Source organism: Heterodontus francisci, chromosome 19, assembly GCF_036365525.1.
Source record: "Heterodontus francisci isolate sHetFra1 chromosome 19, sHetFra1.hap1, whole genome shotgun sequence".
Taxonomy (NCBI): domain Eukaryota; kingdom Metazoa; phylum Chordata; class Chondrichthyes; order Heterodontiformes; family Heterodontidae; genus Heterodontus; species Heterodontus francisci.
This window is the reverse complement of record NC_090389.1, coordinates 54,814,569-54,834,365: the sequence shown is the minus strand read 5'-3', so window position 1 is coordinate 54,834,365 and position 19,797 is coordinate 54,814,569. Positions and strand designations below refer to the sequence as shown.

The 19,797-nt window shown below is 38.7% G+C and overlaps 1 protein-coding gene across 5 annotated transcripts in view; it reads left to right on the top strand.

Moving 5' to 3' along the window:
* The window catches only part of flnbl (filamin B, like), a 174,769-nt gene that overhangs the window by 71,194 nt on the left and 83,778 nt on the right, over positions 1-19,797 (top strand). For all 5 annotated transcript variants that reach the window (XM_068051655.1, XM_068051656.1, XM_068051654.1 and 2 more), the window contains 2 exons: positions 17,067-17,315; positions 19,000-19,097. In XM_068051655.1, the coding sequence (XP_067907756.1) occupies positions 17,067-17,315; positions 19,000-19,097 (347 nt within the window). The remainder of the gene's footprint in view (positions 1-17,066; positions 17,316-18,999; positions 19,098-19,797) is intronic.

Sequence of the window (19,797 nt, the reverse complement as noted above, 5' to 3'; positions counted from 1 at the left end):
TCAGGATAACTGTTTTCAACCCAGATTCATTTTAAGCAAGGCAATGGAGGATTAGTCCTAACTTGTATTGTGCTTTAATTTTAATCTTTTGTAAAATTTTATTTGTAAAACCCTTGTATCTGCACTTGCCTGGATGTACTGCTCATTCCTTGGCAAAATTGTTGCCTCAGTGAATTCAGCAAACATTCTGGTAGAAATTAGTCTCAGCACTTGACAATCCGTGGAAGCTGCACATAAAAGCTTTCTTTCTCACTTGTTTTAGTTAGATGTCCCAACCCAGCATGAATTTTGCAGAACTGAAATGTGGTCTGAACCAGATATATGAACAAGACCTGGTGTGTATTGATGGGCATGTGCAATGACATTGTTTTTGACACCACTGATGCAACAAACTGCTGAAATTCAAAGCTGGCAGGGGTGTGTCTGGTTTTGTACAATGCTGGGAAAGCATTGCAATTCTTCCTATTTCAGGAAGGAACTTCCTCTTCCACTCTACCCATGCCTAATGCCCTGATATGAGGGAAGAGTTAAACCAGTTGGAGTTTTTCTGTCCAGCCAATAGTGATGGTCTCTACCAGAAATTGGTTATTTTCATAAGTTTTAAAAATAGATCTATATTGATTAACAATAACCTTGATGGTTGCAATAATTCATGCATGTGCTCTCTTTTTGAATGATTAATGGGGAAATGCCTTTTGTGGAGAAGGTAGTATAAAGATGTACAGTAGTTAGTGTGATTTTATTCACACTGTATACCAGAAATAGGTTCTTCATCGTGTAGGGAAACTTTGTTTTACTCTTAAGCATATTTCATTACTCCGACCCTGCTCTGAAACATTCAGGTTTTAGAATTTCTCAATTGATGATTCAGACTTGCTGGCTTTCAGAACAAAATCAATTGACTTTTTTTTTTAATACGTGAAGTGTTAACTTGGGTCTAACTTTGTGCCAAAACAAATGGATGTTTTGGCTGCTCTTGAACTTTCTGCTATGATGGTGCTTGCATACTAGCATTTTGCAGTTTGATCTTGAATTTGCTCAGGCTGGTAACTGGAATGACCTATTTTTTTATTTTAAAGTGGGTCTTTTCCAATGCTATCCCTAGCAAATCTAGAAACTTTGCTCTCGTTACATATCAGAAGCCAGTGTGACGTAACACTTGGGCACTATATAGTAAATTAGCATTATTTAGCATCTTAACTGTCTTAAGGTATGGAGAGAATTATTTTTAAAAACATCTGATCTAGGTCAATGGCTTTTTTTTTTTAAAAAAAAAGCTATGAACCAACTGATCTCTCTTCCTGAGGACTTTAATTTATTTGAGTTCAATATTGCTGTTGGTTGTATGGATCATTCAGATTCTCCAAAATGCATAAACATTTTACTAGGGTGCTAATTTTGTTTTCATGGTTTGTTGCATAGCAGATAACGCTACCATTAAAGATTTGTATTTTAGTTACTTCTCTCATCTAAAGTGGAAATGTGTCCTGAGCTAACTTTTGCCATTTTATTAATTTCTTGGAGTTGCATGCTGCTATTCAATTTTTCCAACGTTTTTATAATTACAACTAGATGTATCACACCAATTAAGAATTTAAGTTTCAATGTCTGCAAATGTGGAATGTTTATTTTTTAAACTTTTTATGGATTGGTGCTGTGCAATGCCATTTAAATATTTAGTAATGCAGTTTAGCTTTGCTGCAGAACTGTCCAATTTTGATTTGACCCTTGTCTTGCCCACTGCAAACTGCATGTTTGAATGTATTTCATGTAACTTACCATGTGCTGGTGACAGTCATGTGCTATTTTTAAAAAAAAAAATGTGGACTCTGATCAAGCAGTCTTATACCAAACTTCAATGTAGTAGCAGTCGATTTTGTGTCAGCTATTCAGTGAGCTTCAGATAACCTAAAGGTTGTTCTCCAGATTTGGCTTATGTCCCTTTTTTTTAAAAAAAAAAGTCTAGAGCTTCATAATTTCTGCAACCAGTATAACATCAGTTTTACAGGCTGTTTTATAAATGAGTATCTGAAGGATGTAAATAGTGAAAATTAACTGTGCAGTGTTGAATGCTTTCAACTATGAAGCTAGTGAAATGATCAAGTGTTTCAAAGTACACCAAAAAAAATCCATTCCAGTTTGACAAGCATGCAATGTACATTGTGTAAGACCTCTGAATTTGGCAAACCTGCGAGAAGGTGATTTTGATCACTCAAATTTTACCATCTGCATCTTTTCATATATATAAAACTTTTTTTTTCTTTAGCTAAAATGTTTTTACAGTCCTCTTCCCCTCAACTCTATCCAGAGCAGTCTTGCATATAGTCATTTCTTGAAGCTGTATGAGCCACAGTTTTTATAATTTAATTCTGGTGTATTTCTTAAATCCACTTGTAAGTAGCTAAATCTTTCTACTTTTGTTTTCACTCATGGACTTTTGGCTGTAAATTATGAGCAAAGGTGTTGCTTTCAGGGTTCATGGAATAGGACTTATTCAGTATTTGGGCAAGAGATCTCTCTTAACCTATGTTTGAGTCCTAATTTTGAAGGTGAAATTAATAGATCTGGAATCCTATTTCTGGTCCCATGCATTGCTGCTCTAGCTTCCCTGAAGTGAAGTGTTTCCAAAATATGCACCAGGGAACATTGCCTTCTCATAACTTTAGGTGAAAGCAAGTGGAAAGGAAGATATAATTTCTAAGGTAACTTAATCATTGGCTTACACTTGTTGCCTAACTTCTACTTGGTATTCAGTGCATGCCTCCGCTAAAAATGTAGCACTGACATGAGTATTGCTGATCAAAGACTGGAAAATTTCATTTTTGAATGGATTGGTAGTTGAATTCACTAACATAAATCACATGCAATGGTTAGAATTTTCTTTTTTTTTCCTGCTGCAGTTCAACTTACTGTTAAGTGGTTTAGAAATTTTTGTTTCAAAGGATCATCTGTCCTACTGAGATTTAGTGAAGAAACTTTTTTTTTTGTATGAAATCAGTCAAGTTCTCTATTGCAATGAGTTCATCTTTTAAATTGCAACTCTTAAGCAGTGATATGACAGTAAAGGCATGCTTGACTCTATTCAGTGTCCTTCTCAGTAGAAGGTAACTGGCCTCTATACACAAATGCATCTTGAAAGCATTAGTTATAATTATTTACAAGGCATATTACTGCACAACTTGGTAATGTGCATTAAGGATTTAAAAAGTTGTACTTTAGTCTCCGCATGAAAATGTGACAAAAGGAGGAGAATTCTGTTGAGCTTGAGCCCCATCCGTGTTTTCTTCACACTCTGCCTATACTGTTCAGTAGGTTTCTACTTCCACTCGTGAATGAAACAAAATGTACATTAACCTGTGCTCTGCTTCTGACATACAAATTAGAAGTAGGCCATTCTGCCATTTGATGAGATCATGGCTGATCTGATTGTGGCATCAACTCCACTTTCCTGTCTACCTGCTATAACCTTTGACTCCTTTGTCAATCAAGAATCTATTTAACTCCGCCTTAAAAATATTCAATGACCCTGTCTCCACTGCTCTCTAGGCAGGAGAATTCCACAGACTAATAACCCTCAAAGTTTTTAAGGTTTTTAAACTGACTACTTTTCAAGGTGCATTTTTAAAAAGTGAGTTTAAAATGGAAACTAGTGACTCTGAAGTACTTTGCTGTTCCAGATGTCGCAATCATTTGTATGGCAAGTAATGCATTTAAAACCAGTGTCCTGAAATGGCATTAAGACTTCAGTTTAAAATTGTAATAAAAACTATAATTCTGATGGTTTTCTATACATGAGAAAAATCTAGTTTCCTGCAAGGTGACTAAATTACCTTTTTGAAATATTGATTGAGCAGCCTAAAAGAAACCAGGTAGTGTATATAGAGTTAATGTACTTTTTTTTTTCTTGTCTCCAACTTCTCTTTTGGAAGATGATAAAAGTCCTGGTTTTGACCTTGAGGTCTCAAGGTGTGCATGATATCTTGCTATGGCAGCACGGGCACTTGAGAATTTAAATTGCCAAGGTAAAATTTTTTTTTTCCCCTTTTGATTTTGGAGTATGTACTGTGGAAGAAGCTTTCGATGTTCCTGTGCAGCACATGGTTGTACTTTCTGATTTTGATGCTACCTGGGGTATGTTGAAGAGGAAGTGAAAGAAGTGATTCCTTTTGAAACATTTTTAATGGACAAAAACTGCAGTATTAGCATATGTTAAACTCTCTGCTGTTTTGTCCTATTTCCATTTTGGAACTGAGTAAAGGTTACAAAATTCAAATTGGTTGCACAAATGTTTTCCCAGATGTGGGTGTTGGTGGGTTAACATTTATTGTTTCATTAAGTCCAATTATAAATAAACTGACAAATCTTGAGGTTAACAAAAATTGGAATGCAATTTCTTTCCTCCACTGGATATTGACTAAGCACTCATTACTTGGTGTTTGAATTTCCTTCTCCATGAAAGATGCTCCTGGAGTAAGAGCACAAAATACAAAATTAGTATGGGTGGAGGTGGGAAAAGAAGTGTGAAAAGGAGACAAGTTTACCGATTGAACTGCATTTCTAGAGTCCCATTTCTGGTACTAAGACATGAGCTGCAGTAGCTGTGAAGTCATCTCCCAGATCTCTTGTTGGGATGAAAATATGCATTTACATTTGGTCAAAGCTCTGCATGCAAGACTGAAGCTAGTCTTTAATTTTTCCCGAACTCCATTATTCCCCTTTTGTAGTTGACTGCAAGATCCAAGATAGCCTGGCCAATACCTTCTGTTTCCCACCCAAAGTACTTGAACAATATTGTAACTAATACTGTACATTTCTCAATCAATTGGTGCCAATACTTCAAACTCAAATTGGCCACGTGTCTAGACTTGAATAAAAATAAGACGCCATAGCAGTGATCTTTGTTTTAAGGACCACAAGTAGGTGTTTGGATGCTATTGCGCAGGCATCTGGGGTTCAAATTGTTGTGCAAGTTAGTCATAGAACCATGTTTTTAACTAGGGGCATAGGCTGCATAAGTATTGTTTCTGAGCTGTTGTGCCCATTTGGGCACCCTTTTATAATGTTTTTATCAAGATTATGTCTGGGATGGAGAAACTTTTGGAGACTGGGGGTGATTCCATTAGAGGAGGGAATGCTTTTTATGAAAGACACTTCCTTGGTGACTGAAAATTTTACGTCCGAGGTTGGTAGAAATTTCTCCATCTTGGTTGGCTGTGGAATAGTTGAGGCAAGCTATTGCTGGTTTTGAAGAAAGATTGGATGAATGTTTGCAATGGGAAAAGATGCAGGGCAGTAGGATTAGGTACACCAAGAACACGGGTGGGGAAGGAGAAGAAAACCCTTCTCATCCCACACAACACCCCTTTTCCATAATGCAAGTGTAGTGAAATGCATGAAGAAATAAGCTGGTAAAATGCTTATGCTGCATTAATGGAATTTTTGCACGCACTCTCAATGTTCTGTGAGAAAGGGTCCACCTGTGAAAGATCAAAACCCTTTCTGTGGATAGTGCCTGACTACCTGTGTTTCTACCATTTTGTACTTTTCTGCTGCAGGAGTGGTTACTATGTTACCTGTCTGCAGCATAGCATGAAAGACTGAGCTCACACTTAGACAGCCTGTCATGCTACAAAGTTTGTGTGTATATTAAAAACTCTGGTTAAAACAAGTGACTGGTTTGAGTCTAGACACAGGACTGACTGAACACCACCTAATCCAATCCCCTCCAATAAGTCTTAACAGATCACAAACTGAATTGCAATCTGCTCTAATACTTTTTCAAAAGGCCACTTTTTTTTGCAATTTAAAAATCATTGCGCAGTGGTTAGCACCGCAGCCTCACAGCTCCAGCGACCCGGGTTTGGTTCTGGGTACTGCCTGTGTGGAGTTTGCAAGTTCTCCCTGTGACCGTGTGGGTTTCTGCTGGGTGCTCCGGTTTCCTCCCACAGCTAAGGCTTGCAGGTTGATGGGTAAATTGGCCAATGTAAATTGCCCCTAGTGTAGGTAGATGGTAGGGAATATGGGGTTAATGTAGGATTAGTATAAATGGGTGGTTGTTGGTCGGCACAGACTCGGTGGGCTGAAAGGCCTGTTTCAGTGCTGTATCAATAAATAAATAACTCTAGTAGCCTGGTGTTTCATCAGGTCTGTGCTTCTGACTGGAGTTCATTGCCAACATAGAGCAATGAATTTAAAAAAAAAAAAAAGCCAAAACTAAACCCCAAAATCAAGATGTTGGCTGAAACATTTCCTCCTCTATCTGGCTAATTTTGAACTGTACCTTTTTTTGGACTAATTAAATGCTGTTCTGGTATTTATTTGCACAGATTATTAAAAAGCTTGTAAAAGCCGTAACTGGACTCTTAACCATTCTAAGGCCTGTTTTTTTTTAAACCAGATGTTGCATGGCCCCATTGCTAAGATTCTAAAGATGCACAGGATGTAACAAAATGGCCAATTGGTGGAATGCTTGTACTATTTTGAAATTTAAAATAATTGTGTGCAGCTGGGTTAGCAATTTAAAATTGATCAAAGCACTTGCACTATAAACAGCATCCTTTTAACAATGAAAAAAGGAACAGAGTCTGAACTCCAGTGGAATTGGTGTATCCTGTTCCATGAACTTCCACTGATTTTTGAGCTTGTAGATAGATCCATTATTGAATGTGTGCTAGTATTAAATCTGGAGGGTAAGCCTAATTAATGTAATCTTTGCTAGAGTGAACTTCATATTTCACTGTAGTTAAGTACTTTGAATGCAGAGAGCTCAAACTGCTGAGCCACTTAGCTTGGAAAGGAATGTTCATTCCTTTTACATCCTGAAAGACAACAATTTATCATTTGACATGGTCCAATTCTGCATTTCTGAAATTCTTGCTCTTCACAGTGAAATTGCATATTTCACTTTATATAAAAAAAAAAATTACATTTTTAGAGCTAACCAAAAGATTGGTACACTGCAGCAACATTTGATTTACTTTGGGCTTTCATAAAGGCATTTTGTGATTAGAATGTAGCCTCTAATTGAGTTTACCTATTTAAACTTCCCATTTGAAAGGGGAAAGGAGTACGGTTCCATTTCAAGAGTTGCATTAAATGGGATAATCAATTGTTTCAACATGATTATAGTTCCATTCAGCTGTTTAATCCTACTAGAAGATGGGCAGCATTTGCTAAACAACTTTTTTTTTTGGCATGCAAAGAAGAGCTCAGCAAAGTATTAGAATACTTGGTATATAATCTGTAAAGAACGCAGCCTTTTGGAATGTTTAACACTTATTTTTCTTTGTTGACTGAACAGAAACTGGAATTTTTAAACTAGCCAACAGTTTAGTTTTGCAGTTCACGTGTACAGGTTTTCCATGTACTGAGTGGAAAGCTCCTATTTGTAGTTTATTTTTTAAACATGCTTGCCTGTACTGGAGCCACACTGACTCACCTTGCTATCAATATTTAGCTTGCTTACTCCTGACAATTTTCAGTGATGCATGTAGTGCCTAGTGGAGCAGGTCTGCCTAATGTTTGGTTGTGAAGGGTTTCTTGACTTAGTATTTATCCTTTCACAGATTATGAAGCCGTGTGGTTTCGAACTCTGGCTGACTTGCTTCATAAATCCATTTATAGACTTCACCTGATAGTCATGTCCATTGTGTACCACAATTATTTTTTTTAAAAAGTTAAGATATTGGACATAGTTTCTTTTTTTGAAGGTTGCTGTCAATTCCTTCTAGTTTCCCTTTCTACTTCCCATCTCTGTCCACAGTCTGCTTTTGCCTTTTTAATTCTCTTGCAAGCTCCATTACGAAACTAGTGTTTGGATAATGTCCCCAAATATGCTGAGTTGATCTGTGATGCTACCACAGCACAATATAAAGGAAAGTTGACGTTTTCCTCTCCCTGGTGCCATCATATCATTTAAAAAATTTATGGTCAAATGGTTTTTAAAGCTAATCTGACCAAATTTACTCCCCAAGTTAAGTTTGAAATATCTCCTTTTCTGTCAATGGCATGGTATAGGAGAAGGGAAGCTGCATGCAGGATTCTTGGAGTAGGGACTTAATTTGCTGAGAGCAGAGATGCAGTTGAGACCAGGTCTTTAAAACATGGCCATTTCTGTCCTCTGCATTTACAAGTTTTATGCATAGAACATAGCAAAACTGTATGTACTATACAGTTCAAATCCTCCAACTGCATATGTAGAATTGAATCTATGAAGTTTAAAACTTGTCACGTGGAACCCACAGGCATATTAATTTTGTCATATGAACATTGATTTGAAAACTGTTGCTGAAGAAGAAAGGACTTAAAAAAAAAAAAAAACAGGCCCTTGGCTGGAAAGATATTTGCATATTAACAGACAGTGCTTTATGGAGGCAAAGGTGTTGCTTCCCTTATCCAATTTAACCCACAATGGACTTTGAGCACCAGACATTGAAGGTGAGGAGCTCAAATTTCAGGACGACTGCTGGGATGGTGGAATCCACAGTGACATGGTCAGACTAGCTGGTCATGTGACTAGCCTATTTGGCAACCAGTTTTTTTTTTGAATTTTTTTTTTTTCAAAGAGCTTTTGAACTGAGACTGCAGTATGCTCCTGGACTGAAGATAACTTCTTGGGTCTGGCGCTCTCTCTCTCTCTCTCTCTCTCTCTCTCTCTCTCAAGTCTCTGAAGACACGTAAACCCCAAGAGAAAGGTCTCATACAGTGAACAAGGTTTAAGAATAATACTGGGCCCCAACGAAGACCAAGATCTACCTACAATCAAGGACTCTACAATGAGCTCTAAGAACTGTAACAAACCCTCTTCAGAGATTGCCTCAAACTTTCCACTGTATTTTCTTTTCTGTATCTGACTGAATTTACTGTAGTTTGTGTACATTGTTATAAATATATATCTCCCGAACAACTACCTTGAAAGACAAAGGCAGCATGGGATCACCATTGCTTTGAGTCTCTTGCCTCCTGACTTGGGCATATATCATTCTACCTTCATTGTCACTGGGTCAAAATCCTGGAACACTCTACCTAAACAGTATTGTGGCTGCACCTTCAGCACATTAAGTGCAGCTGGTCAAGGCCCAGCACCTCAGACCAACTAGGAATGAGCAGTGCATGCCCACCTTGCCAGTGCTGCCCATAATCAGAGAACTTATTAGTTTTCCTTGATGTGATGCTCAATACTTAATGTGATGGAGCTTTCTCCAAACAAAATTAACCTTTTTTAACTGACCAACCAAAATTATGATTAACCAAAATTGCGCTGTCTAAAAATTTGTCTCCAAAAACATTGGATTTGAATGTCAAAAATTTAATCTAACACTGGCTTGACCTAATTTTTGGTAGGATGCTGAGTTTTTATAATTATTGAAGAAATCCAATATCTCTTTTTGAAATGAGTTGAAACCATGTTTAATGGGACAATATTCACTGCCCACTTTGGAATTGGTGTCATGTTGTCAGGAGGTACAGTATAAAGTAGCAAATAATGCAACATTCGTTCAACTTTTGTGTTTTAAAAGCTAATGGGGAAACTTTTTTTTTTCTTGCTTAGAAAGCTAAGCAAATACAGATGTGCCTCTGGAGATTTTGCCCAACCACTGACATTTTGAAGTAATGACCTCCTGTTGAAAAGACTGGCTTGGTGTATCCAGACTTGAAGCATTTGACAAAAGTGCCTCACAACCCGCTGCAAGTTCAGCCAAAAGCAATGGGGCTTCTCGGCAGAATTTGGGAATAGCTTAAAAATTGGCTGAAGGTATCTCTCTGCACTACAACACCAACCCCCCCCCACCACCACTACCACTACCAAAGGACAAATGTCCGTTTTTACTTCAAAATTACTTCATTTATCGAGCACTTCTGTATTTACTGTGAAATTACATCCTCTCGTTACATTGCTAAACAGTTGATTTTTTTTTCAATATATGGAAGTGATTTTTTTTTTTACAGTGGCAGAAGCAAAGTTTTTAAACTGAACATTGCACATTTAAATGTGCATGAACTCTTTGGATTCATCACCGCCTTTTTTGGCAATTTTAATGCAATGAATCTCTAGCCTCAAGGGGAACAATAGGTCGACAAATTTAAGTGTCAACTTTGTTCAGTGTTACTGGATTGGGTGCACACCAATTCAAATTACTATTAGCATAGGTATAGTTGTATTTTTTAAATGCAAAGTGGGATCAGTTTCAATTAGTGCTTTTTAAAAAAAAAAAATTCGTCTATTCTTGAGTCAAGTAGTAACCACTGGTGTCAGTGGTCCTGCTTGAAATTGAGTGGCTGAGTGCAAAACCATCCAATGACTTTACAGTTCATTAGCCAAATTAAGTGTTTTTGTCCTGCTATTTTCAGGTTTGGACACTTGGCACAATAGGTTGCATCTCCAGCAGGCAAGAACTTGGCCAGACTAGTGTTTCTGTACATTGAAAAACAAATTAATTCAGTAAAAGTCAAGATTTACTGGGTACCTCACTGTTAAGGCAGTAGCTTATTTGTAAGACTGGAATGTGTTTCTACAGGGATCTAATACAAACTGCAGTTGATCTCTTCCACTAGCATCTGGCAATCCAGCTCTGAAGCTAGGCCTAGATTGTATGGAACAAAAGGCTTGGATGGTTTTTGCCTTGCTGTCCTCTCTCCTTGACAGGATGAGGCTCGGGGGACTCTTCAACGCCTACGTTGAGACTTCACTATATTGCTGTATTGTGCTTTTGAAACTGATCAATGGGATATACCCTTATTTGGTCATGGCTAGTGAACTCTGCTACTTTACATACTCTGCTTTCGACTTGAATAGAAAATTTGCTTTTTAAATAAAGTTAAATTTCAGTGCTGCAACAGCATGCTCTAATGCTGTAAGCAGTGGGTTGTAATGGTGCTGTTAAATTTTTAGTAGTTTCCTTACAATCCTTTTTTTGTTACAGATCTCCTGCTATAATCAGTGATTCAGGTTTGCCTATTGCAGTCATGTCTAGATTAAGGCTGATCAAGAGCTGAGGGCAGTTGCTTTTAGCATCAAGGCAGCATTCAGGCAAACAGAGCACCAAGGAGCCCCAGTAAAAGTCAGGTGGGTGTTGTACCTGACATAGGTGCATGGTCATGATTGTCAATAGTCACAGGATATCGCCTAAAAGAGTTGGTTGAGTTGCTTAAGCAATGGCTTTTCCTTTTGCACTAGTCAGGAGTGAGACTTTACTAGCTATTGTGTTCAGTTCCATTCATAACACGAGGAAGAGAGGAGTGGGACATAGAGCCCAGAAGAGGGTAAGCGGAAATTGCAAGACAGGATCAGAGCTAGCTTCTGTTGCCGCCAGTCTGCTGGCGTTCAAAAAAAAATCAAGGTGTGACATCTCTGAAGCTGGTAGATGTCTGGCTGGTGAATCTAAAGTTATCTAAACTAGGAAATGAACTGCTGTCTTAACTTTTTTTATGGTAATGTTTTTAGTACCAATAAAGTTTTTTTTTAAGTATTAAGATTTATTAGTATTGGTAAAGCTTTATTACCAATAGCCAGGTTATTAACTAATAAGGGATGGCAGGACTGCTCCAACTGCTAGAGTGCATGTCCTGTGCTATATGGTTATCCAGGATATGAGAAGCATCCTAGAGTTGCCATAATGTGCAGGAAGTGTCAGTTGCAGCAGATTAAGCTCTGGGTTTCATAACTTGAGCAGCAGCTGGCCACACTGCAGTGCATCTGCAAAGATGAGAGCTTTGTGGATTGCACACTCTCTTTTTATAGATGTGGTCATCCCACTGCTTGAATATGCAGGAAGAGGGCATGAGTAACTGCCAGGCAGGTAGTGCAGGAGACCCCTGACTGTGTCTCACTCTCAAACAGGTATTCAGTTCTCAATACTGAGGAAGGTGATGGTTCATCTGGGGTGCAGCCAGAGCCAAGGCTATGGCACCATGGGTGGCTCAGCTGCACAGGGGCACAAGGAAGACTGGAAGAGCGATAGTGGTAGGAGATTTAATAGTCAAGAACAGGCAGGCCTTTCTGTGGCTGCAGATGTGAATCCAGGATGGTGTCGCCTTCCTGGTGTCAGGGTCAAGGATGTCACTGGCTGCAGAGCATCCTGAGTGGGGAGGGTGAACAGCCAGCAGTCATGATCCACATTAGTACCAATGACCTAGGTAGACGGATGTGGTCCTGCAGAAAGTTTTACCGAGCTAGGTAAGAAATTAGCAAGCAGGACCTCCCAAAGTAGTAATCTCTGGATTACTCCCAGTGTCATGCAAAACTGGATACACGAATAGAAGGCTGAGACAGATGAATGCATGGCTGGAAAGTTGGTACAGGAGGGAGGGCTTTGGATCCTTGATGTACAGGCCAGACAGGTTGCACCTGAAAAGAAATGGGTTTGAGTTCCTTGCAGGACATTTTCCTAGTGCTGTTGGGGAGGGTTTAAACTAGTGTGGTGGGGGGATGGGGACCTGAGGGTAGACTCAGTTTGGACAAAATTATAAATGAAAATGAAGGCAGAAAATTAATGCATAAGTCTAAAGCAGAGGAAATGACTGTTAATGTTTTCAGATATGATGGGCTGGGGGAGTGGCAATTTTGGTCAAAAACAATTACAGATGAGAAGGGATCTGTTGGAAGGTTTATCAAATGAGACCAAATGGATTGAACTGAGGAACAAAAAATGTACCATCACGTTGCTGGGAGTGTACTACAGATGGTGGGGGTCTGAAACTCATTGCCCGAAAGGGTAGTAGAGGCAGAAACCCTCAACTCATTCAAAAGATGTCTGGACGTGTACCTCATGCTATAACCTGCAGGGTTACAAACCAAATGCTGGAAGGTGGGATTAGACTAAGTGGCTTGTTTTTGGCTGGTGCAGACATGATGAACTGAGTAGCCTCTTTCTGTGCTGTGAACTTTCTATGATTTTATGCCCCACACTAGCCTACAGCAGAATCTGGATAACATTCAGGTTTGAGCTGATGACTGAAAAATATGTACCATCTCTAACAACAAAGACCTAGCAACTTTCCCTAACTACCTTGATGTCACTGCTATCACCCATTATTAGTATCCTGGCTACCTGGTTAATTGGACCAGCAAGTTTAACAGTAGCTGTAATAGCTTGGTTTGAGTAGGTCCCCATCTCTGACCCTTACCACAAAGAAGGGTTAGAGCACTAATATCTGCTGTACGTTCTTCCTCTAAATTATACCGTACTTATACTTGTTCTTTAGTGTTCAAGGATTGCAGTATTTCTAGAAGATCTACCTACAGATAACCAGGGTAATAACTCTGGTTTTGCAAGCATTATTCAAATTGAACACATTTTTAAAAATGGATGGAGATTTGGTGCTGGAATAGAAGGGTGTATAGATTTGAAGTGATTTTAAAGAGGTTCATTATCTTTTTGGAGACAGATTTTTGTTCGAAATTTGTGCTAGAGATGGGAGATCCTTGCAACTCTTGCCCTTTTTCTATAAAGCAATGTAACTTTGCACAGTAAGAGTTGTGCTCTTTTATTTTTTAGATTTTGGTTTTGTGAAGGGAAGGTCGTGTCTTACTAATTTGAGTTTTTTGAGGAAGTGACGAAGATGATTGATGAGGGAAGGGCGGTGGATGTTGTCTATATGGACTTTAGTAAAGCCTTTGACAAGGTCCCGCATGGCAGACTGGTGCAAAAGGTGAAGTCACATGAGATCAGAGGGGAGCTGGCAAGATGGATACAGAACTGGCTCTGTCACAGAAGACAGAGGGTAACAGTGGATGGGTGTTTTTCTGAATGGAGGGATGTGACTAGTGATGGTCCGCAGGGATCAGTGCTGGGACCTTTGCTCTTTGTAGTATATATAAATGATTTGGAGGAAAATGTAGCTGGTCTGATTTAGTAAGTTTGCGGATGACAAAGGTTGGTGGAGTTGCGGATACTGAGGATTGTCAGAGGATACAGTGGGCTATAGATCGGTTGGAGACTTGGGTGGAGAAATGGCAGATGGAGTTTAATCCAGACAAATGTGAGGTAATGCATTTTGGAAGGTCTAATGCAGGTGGGAGGTATACTGTAAATGGCAGAACCATTAGGAGTATTGACAGGCAGAGAGATCTGGGTGTACAGGTCCACAGGTCACTGAAAGTGGCAAGGCAGGTGGATAAGGTAGTCAAGAAGGCATTCGGCATGCTTGCCTTCATCGGTCGGGGCACAGAGTATAAAAATTGGCAAGTCATGCTGCAGCTGTACAGAACCTTAGTTAGGCCACACTTAGAATATTGTGTGCAATTCTGGTCGCCACACTACCAGAAGGACGTGGAGGCTTTGGAGAGGGTACAGAAGAGGTTTACCAGGATGTTGCCTGGTCTGGAGGGCATTAGCTATGAGGAGAGGTTGGAAAAACTCTGATTTCACTGGAACGAAGGAGGTGGAGGGGCGACATGATAGAGGTTTACAAAGTTATGAACGGCATGGACAGAATGGATAGTCAGAAGCCTTTTCCCAGGGTTGAAGAGTCCGTTACTAGGGGTCATAGGTTTAAGGTGCGAGGGGCAAAGTTTAGAGGGGATGTGCGAGGCAAGTTCTTTGCACAGACGGTGGTGAGTGCCTGGAACTTGCTGCCAGGGGAGGTGGTGGAAGCAGATACAATAGCGACGTTTAAGAGACATCTTGACAAATATATGAATAGAGGGATATGGGCCCCGGAAGTGCAGAAGGTGTTAGTTTCGGCAGGCATCAAGATCGGCGCCGGCTTGGAGGGCCGAATGGCCTGTTCCTGTGCTGTACTGTTCTTTGTTCTATAATGCAAATTGAGACTGAGATGTTTTCTAAAATAGCACAGTAGTGCTTGGTGTAACTGAGGGGAAATGCTAAACATATTTCAACTTGTATATTCTGAATCTCTGCAAAACTTGAAAGGACTAGCATTATTCAAACTTCAGTTTCAAATTAATCAGTTGTTTATAAATTGAGATAAATGTAAAAGAAATGCAGCTGGTAACAATTTAGAATAACTACAAATATTAAGATTAAACAAAGCCACATTTCATGTGGCTTAATCTCACATCTAATTGACCTTCATTTATTTTCTTTAGAAAAGCTGTCTGCAAATTAACTTGTGCTTTTGCTTAAAAATATCACTGACTTGAATTATTCTAATATACTGTAGTTTTATCTTTAAATGCTAACATTACTACAATATAGCCTTTTTAAAATTGGGATGTGTGATTCATTTTTATTAGCAATTTGTCCTTGTATAGTGCCTTTAACATAGAACATCATAAAATGCTTCACTGGAGCATTATTAAACTCAATTTGACACCAGATCACATGGATGTATTCGGACCGGCGACTGAGAACTTGGACCGAACTCAAGTTTTTTTTTAAAAAGTATCTTGGAGGAATGGAGAGGTTTATGGAGGGAATTTGAAAAGTTTGGAGTCTTGGCAGCTGAAGATGCTGCCACTAATGATGAAGCAGTGGAAATCTGATGCGCAAAAGGCCAGAATTGGAGGATCACAAACTTTGAATAAAATTGTATGTTTGTGCACCCACTCAAATGGGCAGATGGGACCCAGATTTAACAAAGAACTTGCTTCTGACCATGTAGCACTGTCAGAACTGCAACACATATGCAAGTCCTGAAGTGTGGTTGGAAAAGACAAAATTCTGACTTGGATGCAAATGTACTGGTAAGCCAAGCTGGGAGTGAAGGATGGATGAACTTTACAAAACTGGCTTGTTCTGACACTAAATTTACTGACCATATGTCCTGGCATTTGCAGTCTGTATAAAGCAGTTGTCAACTAGGGAACTGTACTAAAATCAAATCACTTTCTTAAATAAGATTGGCACATGCATATGGGATGAAGATGAAAGCTGTGATGTCATACTTTTAAGTTTAATTAAAATTTGGCTTTAGAGAAGATCAGACACTTGAGGACCCCCCCCGCCCCCCCCCCCAAATACTGTTGCACCTTGCAACAGTGAGTGGAAAAGGGGAAGTTCTTGCCAAAATCGAGTAAATTTTGGTGATTGAGTTGAGGGCACAGCACGAGCTGTGACAGACTGCAACGTCTGGATTTCTGTATTAACTGCCCATGTGCTAAAATCTGAAGTTGCAGTCAGTTTGAGGGGTAATGATAGGGTGTGCTCACGTGTATTCACTATGTATCTAAATGTGAGCACAGAAGCTTGTAGGCGATGAGCAAAAGGCTTCTGTGTTTTCTTTGCTATTATCTTTTCGATTGAAGTTTTTCAAACAAATGTGAAATTGTTTTCTTGCTACATTTTTGTACTAAGTTGGTAAATATAATTTTCTAACCATTAATTGCGAGAGATTTGTATATTGAAGTGACTGGTTAAATGCACACTATTGCCTCCAAGTGATTGTAAAAGATTTTTCCCCCAATTATCTGTGATCGCAGTCGTAATCTCCTTTTGTGGAGAAAGAACTTGTGTGGAAGCAATTAGCTTAACAGGTTCATTGTTCTAAATGCATGGAATTTGTTGCTTTTACAGAGAAACATCTACTGTACTCAATCATAGTAATCCTTTTGTCAGAAGCTCAAGCATTCATAACAAGTACAGCTTGCAGTAACTGTTTTTATGGTGAACATGCCAAAGAGGAAACTGTCCAGTGCTGAAATAACTTATTTGGTGTTCCTTCAGTGCAGGAGCTTAATCAGTTATGACATTGCTGTGCTACTGTGCTAATGTTGCTAACAATATTGGGTGTGGTTGTGTAGTGATTAAATTATTGGAACAGTAATCCAGAAATTGAGTTCAAATTTCACCATGGTACTTCAAGACACTGAATTCCGTTGTGTACAAAAATCTGGTATTGGTTAAGATTGACCTAGATTTTATATTTTATATTTTTTTTTAAAAAAAAGCAATGCCTCACCTAACTTTTTTTTCTTGGAAGAGAAACCTGCCATGCTTATTTGATCTGGCCTACATATGACTCCAGTTCTACACCAAACATGGTTGATTCTTAATGCCCTGCCAAGCCACTCATAGATTTTTGTATTAAACCACCAACACCTCCTCGCACTAAATTTGGTTCTCTCTGCAAGATCATTAAATTTTTTTTTTTCTTTAATTTTTCAGACAGCAAAGCCATTATGGATGGGAATCTGAAACTCATTCTAGGACTTATATGGACTTTGATTCTTCACTACTCTATTTCCATGCCAGTTTGGGAGGATGATGGAGCTGATGACACTAAGAACCAGACACCCAAACAGAGGCTATTGGGGTGGATTCAGAATAAGCTGCCTGATTTGCCAATCACCAACTTCAGCAATGACTGGAAAGATGGAAAAGCCTTGGGTGCTCTAGTTGATAGCTGTGCCCCAGGTAGGAATCATGTAGAGCACTAACTATGCTGCCACAGATTGGAATATTGTAACTTGCTATTTAGGCACCAGCTTTTATTTCTGCATGTCTGTCACCAAACTGGGGTCAGAATCACTTAATGACCTGTTTCTGAGCATCAGACAATATGTTTTGCCGCTGAACATGAAGAGATGCATCAAAACAAATTTACTTGGCTGCCAACCTTCCCCAGTGGGTTAACATGATTCTGGTTAGCATGCCTATCCACCAATGTGGCAAAATCAAAACCAGAGTGCAAGTGTAGATCCATAAGTGTTCCACATTTTGGAAATTAACCTTCTGAGAAGGTAATGGGCTAATCAATGTGTTTTCTAATGGATACCTTTTTTTTTTCACGTGCATTTTCCCTTTTTCCTGGTGAGATGAAAAACATCAGGGGTGTCTTCTGCTAGATTTTGTACCTGCTATTTAGCTTTGGCATGTAAATTACCAGAGACATAGATCACGTATTTTTTTAAATAATTGCAATAGGGGAGAAAGATAACTTTCTAATGTTCAGCTGGACAAGCCCCCAGATTAGTATGTCATGACAGAGGCAATGCACTGTCAATTCAGTCCCATCACTGCACAGGTCATAGCATATTAAAGTTTGGCCACCTAACTGGAAAAGAGCCAAATTAAAGACTTAATTAACCCTCAGAAGTAAATACACCAAATCAGGTATCTTTAGACAACAACAAATTAACTAACTATTTTTATTTTTTTAAAAAACCTAAATCTTAAATATTAAGGTTTATCTCCAAAAGAATTTGTAACTTCTAACCCCCATTCACACACATGTTCAAAAATCAACAGTTAACAGGTATTAGAAATGGCACTTCTTAAGAATAAAATGGGTAGCTGGGTTGTAAGTCCTGATGGTTATGTTCCTGGTTGAGGTGCCCCAGACTAGAATAATCAGATGCCACTCAGTCTCCAGGCAAATTTGACGAAACCGTCTTTTAACAGATGGCATTCAAAGTACTTCAGCTGCAGCAGGTGTTAGTTCTTTCAACAATGAGTATAACAACTGGTCTATTTGGATCTTCAAATTGACAGTCTCTTGGTAGAAACTTCACTGAGTATTCCAGCAAACACACAGGCAATAGAAAGATTTACTTCTGTATCAGAGACTTCTTAGTTTTGAAGTTAAATGGAATTTACTACCTTCAACAGTGAAAATGTTCTTGCCAGGATTTTCTTTTTATCCTCAGGCAAACACCGTCTGAGCTCAATATAGATTTTCTGGTGAGATACAGACAGCTTTTTTTTTTAGCAAGCACACTTTGGGTTCCAGATCAAACTAGTTTCAGCCAATCCCTACACAGTTAAATTGAAACATTACAGCATGTCTCCTGTTGCCTAGGGAACATGCTTGCTGTGGCACACTGTTCTCAAAGAATAAAAAGCTTCTCTCTGTCTTTAAGGCACACTTTTAAATAGAGGAGAAAAAAATTTTCCTGACACCAGCAAGACTGTGAACTTGCTAACTCCTTGTAGAGTTCATTTAACAGCTATTTTCAAAATGCATTCTGACTTTTCCTCAAGTATGATTGGCAAGTTTTATACTAAAATGCACGGGTGCAATCTCATACCTAAACAAATGGCAGGGATGGTAGAATATCATTACTTGTCACATTTTAAAATAAAATTATTCTATGATCAGGTTTGTGTCCTGACTGGGAGATCTGGGACACCACCAAACCGGTGGATAATGCACGTGAAGCTATGCAACAAGCAGATGACTGGCTTGGAGTTCCACAGGTAAAAAGTAAACCATATCTTGGGTACATCTGAAAGTCTTACTGTATGTGCAGCCAGTATAATGATTAAGGGTTGTAGTTTGAATTATGCATATGCAATTTCCCATTGGTTAAATAGCAAGCTAAATTTGAAGTGCAAGTTATATGGAAAGGGTTAAGTGGTGGGGATATTGCTTCTTGAACTTGGGCATGTGCAGGCAGGCATGGGTCATTGTATTGCATTTTCACAATGCTAATTATGAAACAAAGGTGGGGTACTTGAGCAGCAAATGGTTGCTGTTTAAATTTGTAAATTGAGCATCTTTTTTTTTAAAAAAAATTAATTTACCTCTGCTTATACATTTTCTGAAATAACTTGCAATAGTCTTGAACAATTAACGTCAACTTTTGTCATGAACTAAAACTGATCCTGTGGTTCATTTTGTCAGTATACTATTTGCTGTTTTACTTAATGAAAATAAGGTCTGTTACTGCTTAGTTCAGCCAGCATTTTGTTTCTATGGCCCTTTTGACAAAGTTGCAACTTGGCTTTCAGTTCTTGTTACTTGATTTGCAAAGAGGCTGCTTGCAAATTGAGCTTTTTGTATAGACATTCTGAATGTGAACTAATTTTTTCCCATTTTTTTTTATTGGCAAAATTCTAATGGGCAAAATTCTAATTCAGGCACTGATTATACTTCATAAATACAAACATACAAATT